The sequence below is a fragment of the Haliaeetus leucocephalus genome, unplaced genomic scaffold (assembly GCF_000737465.1).
Source record: "Haliaeetus leucocephalus isolate CR32 unplaced genomic scaffold, Haliaeetus_leucocephalus-4.0 Scaffold657, whole genome shotgun sequence".
NCBI classification, from domain to species: Eukaryota; Metazoa; Chordata; class Aves; order Accipitriformes; family Accipitridae; genus Haliaeetus; species Haliaeetus leucocephalus.
Window position 1 is genome coordinate 6,198,916 of NW_010973093.1, and position 12,560 is coordinate 6,211,475.

The window sequence follows — 12,560 nt, forward strand, 5'->3', positions numbered from 1 at the left end:
CAGCTAAGCAAGATCATCTTGAGATGTTGTTTGTGCTGACATAGAGTTTCTCCTCAGACTCCCTAAGAAAATTCTGGTTTAACCAGGAGATGAGTTTTTAGATGAGATCGTATGCAGCAGTTTGAGCCCCTCAGTCAACACTTCAATCTTCCGGCTCTTCCCTTTCATTTTTGGTGGCATTCAGCAGAGTGCCAATGCTGATTGTTGGGATCTGGGCATTCAGGGGAAGGACTATCAGCAGCCAACAGGCTGTAGCTGACAAGAAAAAGGAATTAAAGAAAGCTGCAACAGTCTTATCCATTCCCTCATGGGCTTGTAATGCCAGGGAAGAGGGAGCAAAGCCATAACACTAGCAATCCTGCACAGGCACTGGCATTCAGGACAGGCTCTGACATCTCTTTTGAGCAAACCCTGGCACTGAGAAACTCAGACTGCGTGAAGGGGTGCTTGGGTGCCTCACACAGCTAAATATCTGGTGTAAATGTGCTCAGACAGAAGCAGGCTCACTCTTTCAGCCAGCGGAGAAGTACCTACATACCTTGGGATACATGGCCAGTACAACCTCCCATATGAAGTGCTGATCTGACATGTGCCTTCCAGGGGAAATGCTCAGGAATTGTCTGCAGGTTAATAAAAAGTCCTGAGAAAAGAGTAGGGAGGAATGAAGGCATCCCATTAAAATGGAGGTCAGGTCTGCCAGCTGAGACACCATGTACATCCCTAGAAAATTATCAACTGGGATGTGCCTGCTAAATCACACCACACTTTCTGCATTAATCTGGATGACAAGTCACTGAATAAGTAAGTAGAAAGCTTTACTCTGAAGTATAGATACCATCTCACTCACTTACCTCTGTACACACTCACAGTGACTCAAGCTCAAGGAACCTGTGATCGTTGCATGACTCCATCTCCCAAGCTTCTGTGCTTGGGAGGTTTGCAGGGTTCATCCTCCATTCTGACACAAAAGTAAAGAGTTTATCCACATCAAATGGGCTCCATCTGCCACTGTCTGGCCATCCTCCCCAATTGAGGCAGGCCATGAACCAGTTTCTTGATCATTCTGGTATTTTATTAACCTGTTTACTTTTTCAGCTGCACATTTTGCAGCCCCTACCCCATCTAAAAAAGTAATAAATATAGTGCTTGCCCTTTTTCCCTGTTGATCATTGCCCAACCTTTCTACTTCCTTTTCTTGTGTATTCCTGATTTTGACTCATCACAATACTTTGCTTCCTGCCTTGAAACAATTCTGAGTTTGTATGGGACCATGTGAAAAATTTTCTGAAAGTCAAAACCTGAATTTTTTAATTGGTTCTGGTTTATTCACTGCTTTAAAGGCACCTTCAGACTGCTCTGAAAAATTAGGAGACCACATCTCTTAATTATCCATCTCACCCACTAATAATTTTAGTAGTCCATGCTAGAAAAAAAAGTCCTTTGTCTTCATTTATCATTTAAGTGGGCAATGCATCTCCATGACAGAGGGAAGACTATGATACTCAAGGGCTTTAGGGGCCCAGAAGGCTCCTGCACTGTCTATATCCTTGAGGTGGGGTCTTTCGACAAGTCCTCTTCTGTGCACGAACCTCAGCAGAGACGAGATGCCAGTGGTGGAGGTAATGGGAGAAGCCCACCCAGCAGACTGCCTTGCAGCAGGGAGCAGGCCTGTCCTGCCAGCCCCCTCCAAGCATTTGGTATCAGGCCTGGAGCTCGTGTGCCCATCCATCACATCTGCAGATAGTCCTGAAGGGGTAGAGGGACAGATCCAGGGTGGGATCAGCACATGGGGCGCTGTATGGCCAAAGCCTGCTCAGGCAGGTCCAGCCAATGCACGATGGAGAAGACATTAGGAACCAGCAGGCTCCAAAGGGAGCAGGGATACCTGAGTGGTGCTTTGGCCAGCAGGGCCAGTAAATCATACAGAAGTTTGCAATGCAAAAAGTACAGAAAGTGCAGTTTGAGACTGGGAGTGTCAACGAGTCCTGTCTTGTCCTTGAGCTGCTCATGGTGTGGTTCTGCTAAATGGTGGCATTTGTTTCAGGAGAACACTACTTATGAGGAGAATTCCATTAGATAGGACATTCCAAACATAGTGGACTAAACATTAGGAAAAATTAGTAAGGAACAAGCCTCCTGGCCACCTTGTTGGACACTGCAGTAGGGCTCTGTTTACTGACTCAGGTCAATGCTTGGAGATTAATTTATTTCAATAACTTCTTCCCCATCAGTCATTAAGGAATATCGACTTAATCAGATGTAGCATGACCAGGAAATCACATGTCCGGTCCATGACAGGTAGAGGGCTCAGCTCAGGACAGCCTCATCACATGGACTACATGAGGGTGAGGGACCGCAGCACTTAGCTTTAAGTGGGGCACTACTGGAATGAGAGCTTCTGTGGTTACCGGGTTTCTAAGGTCTCTGGCAACATGGGCATACAAGTCTGGAAGCTGTGAAATTCCTATCACCAAGCCAAAATATTTAAGAGGGCTTCCCAGAAACCATAGGATTTAAAAACAAAACAAAACAAACAAACAAACAAACAAAACCAATAAAACCCCAAACCAGGTCTGAGGGAGTTTTCAGGTGGATATTTATGATGTAGTGGGAATTTAGGCAGCTTCCCAGATGAGACCCACGTGTCAGGGAAGCTGAGACCTGTCCTTGACTTAGCTTGACTTGTACCAGTTATGTTACAAGTTAGAAGGTGCCACCAGTTCATTTTCTTCCACTTACCTCAAGTGAACCGGATGTGGGCTTGGGGAGGGGAAGCCTTGAAGGATCTGTATTTCTTTACTTTGCATGTTGGCAAAAAGTTTTTCTTCTCTGAGAGAATGTTTGGTAGGTGGAGAAGCATCCTCCATTGCAGCTAGGTCCAGCACATGGCTCTGCCCAGCGTCTTTGGGATTACTGTGCTCACCTGTAGCACAGGAAACTTTAAGTCAAGAATTAACCCCATCCCATATATTTGGCATTATTCTGAGTGTCTGTGTGTAACAGAACAAGAGGACATGTTCTGAGTGCCTGCAGCACATGCTACCTGAGCCGCAGTGTATGTGAGCATCTCAAGTGGCTAATCCCACGGATGCAGCCACATACTGACAAAGGTGCGCACCGAGCAGCACAGCTTTGGGAACACCTACACTGCAGGAGAGAGAAGCACAGATGAAACATCTGAGCACACCCCTGCGCTCACTTTCAGCTTCCTCGTGCAGCCCCAGGATCTGTGCAGCCCAGGGCGCAGCCTGCTCTGTGCCTCAGCACCCAAACGAACCGGACGAGGGGCAGCAGCCGTGGCCAGAGTCACAGCCCCGTTTCCCGAGTAGCCAAGTCCTCTCTGGTCCTCTGGCTCCCTGATGGGATAGGCATCCAACCCAGCACTCGGGTGCAAGGACCTGCACCCAGCCGTCCCCTCGCCTGGGACACTTGCCCTGACCCCAGCCCGTCCTTCGTCTTAGGGGCGCGCAGAGCCCCACACCACACTGGCTGCCCCAGCGTGGGAGACAGAGGTCGTGGGGCCTGCCTCGCACCATGCTGCAAAGAGTTAAGCCCTCGCTCTGTTGATATTTCCGAGTGGCTCCCAAAGTCGGCCGAGACGGGGAGCGTCCTGATTGGCTGCGCACCGGCCGGTAGTAATTAGTATCAGATATCAAACTTCTGTCTTTGCTAAGACCCTTTCCGATAGTCGCTGCTCCCCGCTAGACGATGACATCAGCCAGGACACCCAGCTGCTGGTAGTAAACTCCGGGCAGGAGGAGGCTCCCGCTAGCTCCACGTTAATTAGTTCAACACAGCACAGGGGGAGCAGTTGGTGTCTGTGGAGGGTCAGTGCTGGATGGGACCAAAACTTTCAAAGCCACTTGCTGCTTCTTGCCAGCCGGCTGTAAAAGCACCTAGAGAGTCCAGGAGAGCTGGATGAATCCTGAGCACTAGCTGTGGTCTGGTCGGCTTTTCTCTGTGGAGGAAGTTAATGGTTTAAGTGAGGGGCGTCTGGATCTGGTCCCCGAGTCACCATGACACTCCTGGGGTCTGAGCACTCCTTGCTGATTCGGAGCAAGTTCAGATCAGGTAGGGGAAATGTTGAGATTTCTTTTAAAACTTCTCTCTCCGGCAAGCCGTAGCCACAGACTGTTTTGCATTAAATGTTTGGAAGCAGCATGCAAGCAAAATATTCAAGGGGTCGTAGAGCTGTCACGGCTTTACTCTTACAGAGGCTGTTCCGCAAGTGGAGAAACGCATCTTCCTTCCTCTCTGTTGCTTTTTTTTTTTTCCTGGTTTTTCATTGTCTTCGATTTATGTCTGTGGTTTATTTTGGTAAAACTGCAGTTCCTGGGTCTCCTGCCCTGGCCCTGCTGCAAAGGATTTGGGCAGGAAGCCAAAAGGGCATCTGGGATAAACAAGGTACCTAATGCCGTCCATATATTCTAGATGCTCTTGCGGGTCCGTCTGTGATAATCGCAGTGAGGATGGGCCTGACACTCTCTCTGACATGCAGGCAGCTGACTTTGTTCCATTAAGTCGTGACTAATTGGAGAAAAATGAATTTGAAGAAATGCGTCATTTTTAGAAGTAAAAATAACAAATGGAACATGAAAAGTATTTAAAGTGACATCATCAGAGAAATAAAACCAGAGCCACACAATTGATTGCCACTCTCAGAGGGTTTGCAAGTAAAACATGCCTCCGTCTCGTAAGTTAGGAGAAGCACCGATAAGGGGCTTCTCAGAGGACTTTCAGCGTGAGTGAAGGTGAGTGAAGGTGAACTATGGGACAGTCACTTCTAAATCAGACCCTCTGCTGGATATTCATGCCTTTATTCACTGGCTTTATTTATAGTAAGTATGCTGTGTTCGTGAGTGAGTATCTTTACTTGTAATTTTTTTTTTAATGACCATAATGTACTGTAATATTAATGGTAATGTCAAAAAATGTTCTCGAGGAGCTTTCTCTGACCTTCCCAGAGGTGAAGTTCTCCCTGGGAATATTATCTGGGAGGATGTTCAGACAAACCAGCTGCATGTGCTGTATGGGACACTGTAAAACCGGACGGGGTAGTCACGTTAGAACATGCACCCGGTCTGGCATGTCACCCATGCCGTGTGTGTTTTTGCCTCCTTGTGCATTGTAGATAATGAAATCAGAGATTTATGATACTGATGGTAGACATGAGTGGTGTTATCAGGATCTCTTAGATAGCTGGGTGGTCAACTTAAACTTTGTTTTCTCAGCAAATACAAAGTTGGCAGTTGGTTGAAAACCCAAGAGTGTGTGTGCAAACACAAGTGTCCTAGTCTGGCTGAATTATACAAAACTTGGGTCCAGGGCTTTGGTGTGGTTTCCATATCGCTCTGATCTTACATTTCATTAGATTAAGTCATTCCTTAGATTTTGTTGGTATATTATGGTACATTGCTGTTCATTTGAAAAAAATCTCAGTCTGTAACAATTCCTCCAGCAACTACAAAGCAACACTGCCACCTTTCTGACGAGAGGAGGACAGGCTGTGTTACATGCCCCTGCATTCTTTTCAAATGAACCAGTATTGTTTTTAAGGCTCATTGCTGGTTTATTTGTAAGCTGGCTTTATTATGGAACCAACAGTGGGATCTCTAAACATATTTTTCAAATGATTCTCCAGTAAAAGTAAACTTTGTGGGTCTTTTCATCCATAAATTCTCGTGCCTTTCAGCATTTCTAGAGCAGTCAATTTGTGGGGCATTCTTTGGTTCATGACTTATTCCCACAGCTGCCATCCTTCACTATTGCGTGGTGAGAGATAGGTTTCCCATTTGACAAGATTTCTCTGTCTATTCATTTTGTTTGAGTTGGGCTTGCCAAAATCCCAAATGAGTGTCTGCTCCTCGCTCTCCCCACTGCTGGGACTGCCACAGGTAATGTGGGACATGGCCATGGCACAACCCTGGTCATCACAATCTGTGAGATGGGAGGAAAGCAGGATGCTAAGGAATACAAATAAATCAATAATGCTGCTTTCAGTTTGTGCTGGATTGTTAGTAACATGGGGAATAGAGAAGAAAAGCTAACATTTAATGGTTGAAGTGGTTGAATGTCTTTTATGTGCAAAGTCTCTATGTGACAGAGTTTCCTCCAGTGTCCCTGCTCCGTGTGCAGACTTTGGTAGCTGTAAAGCCCCACAAACATGGCAGAACGTGCAGTGCTCTGATTTACTGTCCTCCATTCACTTGGAAGAGGAATGAATGTCTCAGACAACCCACCGCCCTGCACCACACCCCCTGCACGGCTCAGGGGCTGTAACACGCTACGGGACAGCAGCAGTTTACACAGAGAGCTATGTAGCTTGTATGGAGCATGCGAAGGACAAGCCAGGAGGGATCAGACCCTGAAATGCCAAGCCCCAAGGAGCCGTGCTTCACGATGCGCCGTTGCTTTGGAAATGGTCTTGTGCAGGCAGGTGTGAGGCTTTGCTTGCTCCCCAGGTTTGGGAAGGATTAGCTGTGCTCTGTGACTCATGACGAGTCTGAATCCCTTTTGAAGGATTCCAGGCCAGTGTTAACGAGGGCTGAAGTAATTCTTAATAACTAAACTTCTGCCATCTCTCCATGGCCTGCACACACTGAGCAGCTGAAAGAGCCATATGTGTGTTAAAGGGTGCTAGAGATATATTAATTGCTTGTTGTTTCCTCATCCCAGAATCCTTTTAATCCCTGTGGCACACAGCAGGCAGAAAGTGGAGCAAGGAGGTGGCAGCTAGAAGATGGTGGCACATAGGTGTCCCTCTTAGAGTGGCTCGAGGGTCAGCATTCCAGTCTCTTGCTTCCATCTGGCAGCATCAGTAGCAAGAAAAGGTTTGTCCAGGAAAGGCTGATTTGGTGGAGGCAGCGGCTCTTTCGCACTGTGCACAGCAATCGTTCCTTGAGTCCCACAGTGTTTTCTCCTGCTCTTCATTCTCCAGTGGTCCAAAGTGAATGGCCAGCATAGCCATGCAGTGTGGAGACATAGTAGCTACCCTGGTGGGGGGTACCAGGAACCGCTCCAGAGGAGATAAATCAAATCAGCAACATGCTGCAGGCCTTCAGGTTCCCCCTCCCCTTCCTCAAGGATTTGTGTGCATGTTTATTTTGTGTGTTTTGCCAAAGATAAATATACTGATCTGAGGTCATCCTGACAAATTTTGCAGGAATGATGATTCTTCAAGCCTGCCATGCTATTCCATGTTCTCCAATTATCAATAGGATTGTACTAAATCAACCAGGACATCTAAGGGCTGTTCCAGAAACATATTTAACTCTTCCCAGAGACCATCATTTATGTGAAGTGATCTACTGCTTTGAATACAAACCAATTGTACTCCAGCAGCAGAGAAGCATTGTCATTGGACAGGGCAAACAAAGCTGGCAAATGCAGACTTAACCTTAACTCTGACCTTTTCTGTCCAGCGATATGGAAAGAGAGTTTACAAGGCCAACATCTGCATAACATCAGTGGTAGTTCAGATAATTGTTGAGAAGTGAAAGTTTAACACTCTAAATATGGCTCTGCATGGCTTGGCATGCGGTAAGATCCAGGCCTAATTGTGGACACATGGGTGTGAATTTGCAGAGAAGACTTGCCTGGCTCTACGGAGGAAAGGATTCATGCTTACACATAGGGCTTGAATGAAGCTCGTTGAGATGGGAGAGGAATTTATTCTGTTTGCCTCTGGTGGAGAGAGTGATTTGGACCAAGATCAGCAGGTTAATAAAGGCAGAAGAGAGTAGGTCTTGGTAGGGTGTTAGGCAAGGCATTTTGGCAGAACCTTTATTTTCCTTTTCCCAGTGTCCAAAGATAAAGCATGTGCATGTGTTTCCTCTCAGATCATGAAGTCACACAGCTCACAATCAGTGTGTGCATTCAAACCTCAGCCTCTCTGTAACTGATGACACTGTTTTGTGATTTCGTGAAGTTTTTGTAAAACACTGACTTGTTGTAGACTGGTTTGTACTTTGTTTTGTTTTTCCAGCATCTTATACCTTGGTGCTTTAGCTGACAGACATATGTTTCTCTGTCAGTCAGGCATGTGTTATAGCACAGACTGAAAGGTATCTCACTGCACTTGAGGAAAAGGATGTACGGGCTGCTCATGGGGATGCTGAAGGGATGACTTCAAGGAGGGCTAGTGGCAGCCTGTTCTCAGGACCATGGCAAGGTTGGGGTTGCACATTATGATGGACACAGACTTCAGAGGGATTTCACAGCTGGTTGTTCTGTAGTGGTGACCTGCACCCATTTGGTGGTCTGGGCTCCTTGCTAGCTAGGTGTGGGTCTATGTCTCTTCCAAGGCACCTGCAGGTCCAGACGTGGGTTTAGAGATGTTGTTCTCACCAATGTAGATGGTATTTTCAGCACAGTGCAGCCTCCCAGGTAACACAAAAATTCGTAGCACATCTGCCTGGGAAAAGGTAAAATGCTCCTACCTCTGAAGTGCTGAGCATCACAGGCAGAGGTAAAGCTGGTGTGGCTTGGCCCCATGCCGAGGCAGCACCTGGCCAGGAGAGGACTGACCAGGGCTTTCCATGGCTGTCCTGGCTGAGCGGCGCCATTTTCAGCTGGGCTGTGGCTGGCTGAGCTTCATCTCTGCTCACACAGGCCCCACACAGGCCGTGCTGTCAGAGGATAACATGGGCCTAGAGACCTGATGCTACAGAGAAATCACTTTGTGGCACCTGGCTATTGGCAGAGCAGATGGGCCGACAGCCATGGAGGGTTTTTGCAAAACAGCAGCTCCAGAAGAGCAGGCCCTACGATGCTCTGCTGGACCAGTGCTTCACCCTGCCAGTGGTGGCACCCAGGAGGTTGGCTGCTTGTCACCCAGCTCAGGGTGGCTCCACATTCACCCAAGTACAGCCCCCACATCAGGAGCCTGATGTCAGCCTGTTGCTCAGCTGGGACAGAGCACCACTGCTCCCGGCTGCCCTGCCCACTTGGACACCCTGCTTTGAATACAGGTTCCTGCTCCTGACACAGCTGCGAGAGCCACAGCCCCAAGAAGGCCACAAGCAACACAACTGCACCCTGCCACCGAGCCAGCCCTTCTCCTGCCCTTCTGGGACCTGGGGACAGTTGAAGGATCCCATGTGCATCTCCAACTGGGCAGCTTCTCTCCCCCTGGCATGCTCACGCGAGAAAGCCTCAGACATCATCTGTAAAGACAGTCTCGAAGCCAGCAGCAGTCCTGCCTTTCAAGGGAGGCTGGGTCCAAAACAGGACTGTTTTCTGTCAGCTAGTGTGTGAGCAGTGGTGAGTCTCCACGTTCCTCTCGTACACACCATGGCCATGGACAAACATGTTTCACATTTGCTCAGCTGCTGTTTGACATGCAACAAAGCTGCTGCTGTTGAAAACAGGAGTCCCTCCTTCCCATCACCCCATTTCTAATTTGCTGCCAACTCCTCCCTGACCCCAGCAGAGCACTCCCCATCCTGTGCACCACTGAGCTGCACTCATGCTCCTCAAAGCTCAGCTCTGGGCCCCAAAGGGCAGGAATGAGCTGCTGGGGTGGCTGGCAGAGGGGACGGTGACTTGCTGCTGCTTTTTTCAGTGGCAGTGCCAGCTTCACTTGTTTGTCAAACTGCTGACTCCCATCATGGTCACACACTTGGGTCAAACTGGTGTAACATTGTGCTTCTGCTGGTCCCCTTCACTGCACAGCCCAGCAGCACCAGCTGGTGCAGGGAGCCACACAAGGTGCAGGGATCAGCAAGCAACTGCCTGACCATCCATTCTGGTAGCAGCAGTGACTTATTTCAGAGGAAGATGAGAGCACAGCAATTGCACTGGTTGTGCCAAGCAAAGCAAAGGTGCTGGCTCAGCCCAGGCAGGGAGGAAACTACCAGTTATTGGGATTTCACCTGAAACCACATAAGAGAGCTGGGAAGACCTAAAGCAGTAGGGACTCTGCCTCAGTCACTCCCACTCCCAGAGTGTCTGTCAGAGATAGCGACAGATGCCAGGTCAGAAGTCATGAAGCAGCAATAGACCTGCAGCTCCACCTGGACAACTCATCTCAGCTGCAAGGCTGAGCTGAATGCTGAGAACTCCTCGTGCAGCCTCAGAATTTCCAGGGAACTTGCATTGGCCACTATATAAGTGTTGGTGGGAAGGGACGGGCTCTGATACAGCCTCCTTCTCAGAGACAGACTGTCACCAACACTAGGTCAGGTCAGCCGTGGTTTTGTCTGCTTGCCCTAGTGCTGAACCCTGCGAGAAGGGCAGTTCCCCCACCTCCCTGGGCAATGTGCCTCAGTGCTGCTCAGCCCCCTGTGCTGTTAAAGGCAATTCCCCAAAGAGAGAGGATGGTGCTATGAGTGCTCTGGCAACTCCCCAGCATGGGGGATGCTCTGATGCAGGTGGGAAAAGTCCCATCCTGACCATCTGCTGAGCACTGGACTCAAAGTGCCCCCACAGACTGAAGGAGAAAGCCAGGTCTGCCTACTTCTGGGGTGGAGGGAGGATTTGAACATGCCTTTTCCAGTGCATCACCAGGTCAGGCAAGGCCCAAGCTGTCTTCTTAGCTCTGTAAAGCTCTGAGGTCAACTCCTAGGGAGGAGGATGACTCATGACTACGAGTCATGGGCAGTGCTCAGAGCTTGGGACACCAGAGCCAGCTATGACTGATGCCAGGAGGTCTTCTCTGCACCAGTGACACAGCCCCACTGCAGAGGATGTTTCTGGAAACTGTAGCACTAAATGGGACTTGGTGCTAGCATAGAAGAAAGCAGCATTTCTAATGGAAAAAGTTCACGAGCAAAATCTCTGGAATAGCTCTGACATGCTTCACATCATCTAGGGAGGGATTTCTCATCGTGGTGTACCATAGGAGGGAGAAGGGTTGCTGAAAGCAAGGCTGTGTCTCAGCTGAAGGTAGCTGATGGTGCCAGCACAGCTTGATACCACAGGGTGACCAGTATGCATGACTGCTCGCTTGGGGTTACTTCTCACCGTCCAAGCTGGTGCAGGCAGACAACAAGGATGCTTGGGATGTGGGACTAAGATTGTCTCATCAGTGCTCCAGTCATCATTCCTTGTAACATAAATGTTCCTCTGAAGTTTTAACAAAGCAGTTTCCTTGAAAAATAAAATATTCGGGGAAAAAAGTAATTCTCATATGTGGAGGGTGACAGCATCCTCGAACTGAGTCACAGGCAGCACTCAGAGCTTAGGCCTTCAGACACATGGCAAAGGAAGAGGACAGGAATGCAGCTGGGGTCAGACACAGATTTCAAGTCCCCTTCAAGAAGCAGCTAAGTGGTGGTTGTTTGGATGGTGCCAGGGGCTCCTCCAGCCCTGTTTTTAAGCATTGTTGGTTGTAAGGGAAAGGTGCAAGCCTTGAGCTGGCATCCACCAAGCTGCAAGCTGCAGCACTGACTTAGGGGCTGCCGAAAGTAGTGGCTGCTTTACCTCTTCCTGCAGGGATGTTCAGTGTTACTATCTGACACTGTCCACAGCTACATTTCTTCAGATGGTTTGCAACAAGCTTTGGAATTTCATAGAGATGATATTTGAGAGTCAAGGCATGCATCCTACTGCATGAGGAGGTCCAGATCTGGATGAATATTCAGTGGCTGAAATAACTGTTTCAACCATTGAGCTTGGGCTGCTCCTAGAAATAGCCAGCTTTTGCACTTGTCTGTCCTCACATTTTCTGTTAGTGTGCCCTGAACAGACAAGGATGGATAAACTTTTCCTCCTTGTCCTGTGGCTTAAGAATGGGCCAGGAAGTTTGTAAGCTCAGCATGGCCCAAGATGAACCATGTGGGGGAGGGTGTATGGTCTGCCCATAGCCACTCACCCATGGAAGACGTTAGGTCTCATGCTCAGAACAGCTTGTGTCATTGCTGGGTCACAGCCTTTATGCCTGTCAGCATGAAAAACAATTTGAAGACCTTTTCTCCGTGCACAAAATTATCATTAAATAATATCAGGTCCCCTCTGTGATGGTCTATCAGCAGGGTAGGCTCCCTCGGATTGTGCACTGTTTGCAGGAAGGCAGTAGGATCTGGGAAATCTAGGTTTCTGAGTGCTACTCCTGCACCCAAGCAAAGGGAGAATTATGGCAGTGAAACCTACACATTTTCAGCACTTCTTGCATCAAGGCAGATGCTGAATCTTATAGCCACCACACTAGAAATCATCATCACCTTCCAAACTATGCTTCAAGGGAATTTGTAACATCTCCTTTTTATTTTAAACAGGCCTGGCTGACAGCTGACTGCACCCTGAAACTGTTAATTATTTGTGTGCTAGGAAGGCCTATAAAATAAGCAGAAGCAGCAGAGAATGTGGGCTTTGAATGCACAGTCATCTGATTGATAGCATCCCCCTTGATCATGTGGATGTGGTATATCACTTGGTCTGGCTGTGTCAGAAGTTGGAGTGAAATGGTGCAAATAGTTTGGCACATGTGGGAGCTGTGAAGGGAAGTGATGGAGCATCCTCACTTGGGATATTTTACAGCTAGATGGGGCAGACTGATGTGTCTTTGGCAGGGTGTTGTATGTGGCTGTAGAAGCCTTTGCTATCTCCAGTTCCTGTTTGAT

At 48.3% G+C, this 12,560-nt stretch overlaps 1 protein-coding gene across 1 annotated transcript in view; it reads left to right on the top strand.

The window, feature by feature from the left end:
* Nucleotides 1-3,950: 3,950 nt before the first annotated feature.
* Nucleotides 3,951-12,560, top strand: part of MYOCD (myocardin) — a 37,217-nt gene continuing 28,607 nt past the window's right edge. The window contains exon 1 of the mRNA XM_010579452.1: nt 3,951-4,071. Within this exon, the coding sequence (XP_010577754.1) occupies nt 4,017-4,071 (55 nt within the window). The 5' untranslated portion in view covers nt 3,951-4,016. The remainder of the gene's footprint in view (nt 4,072-12,560) is intronic.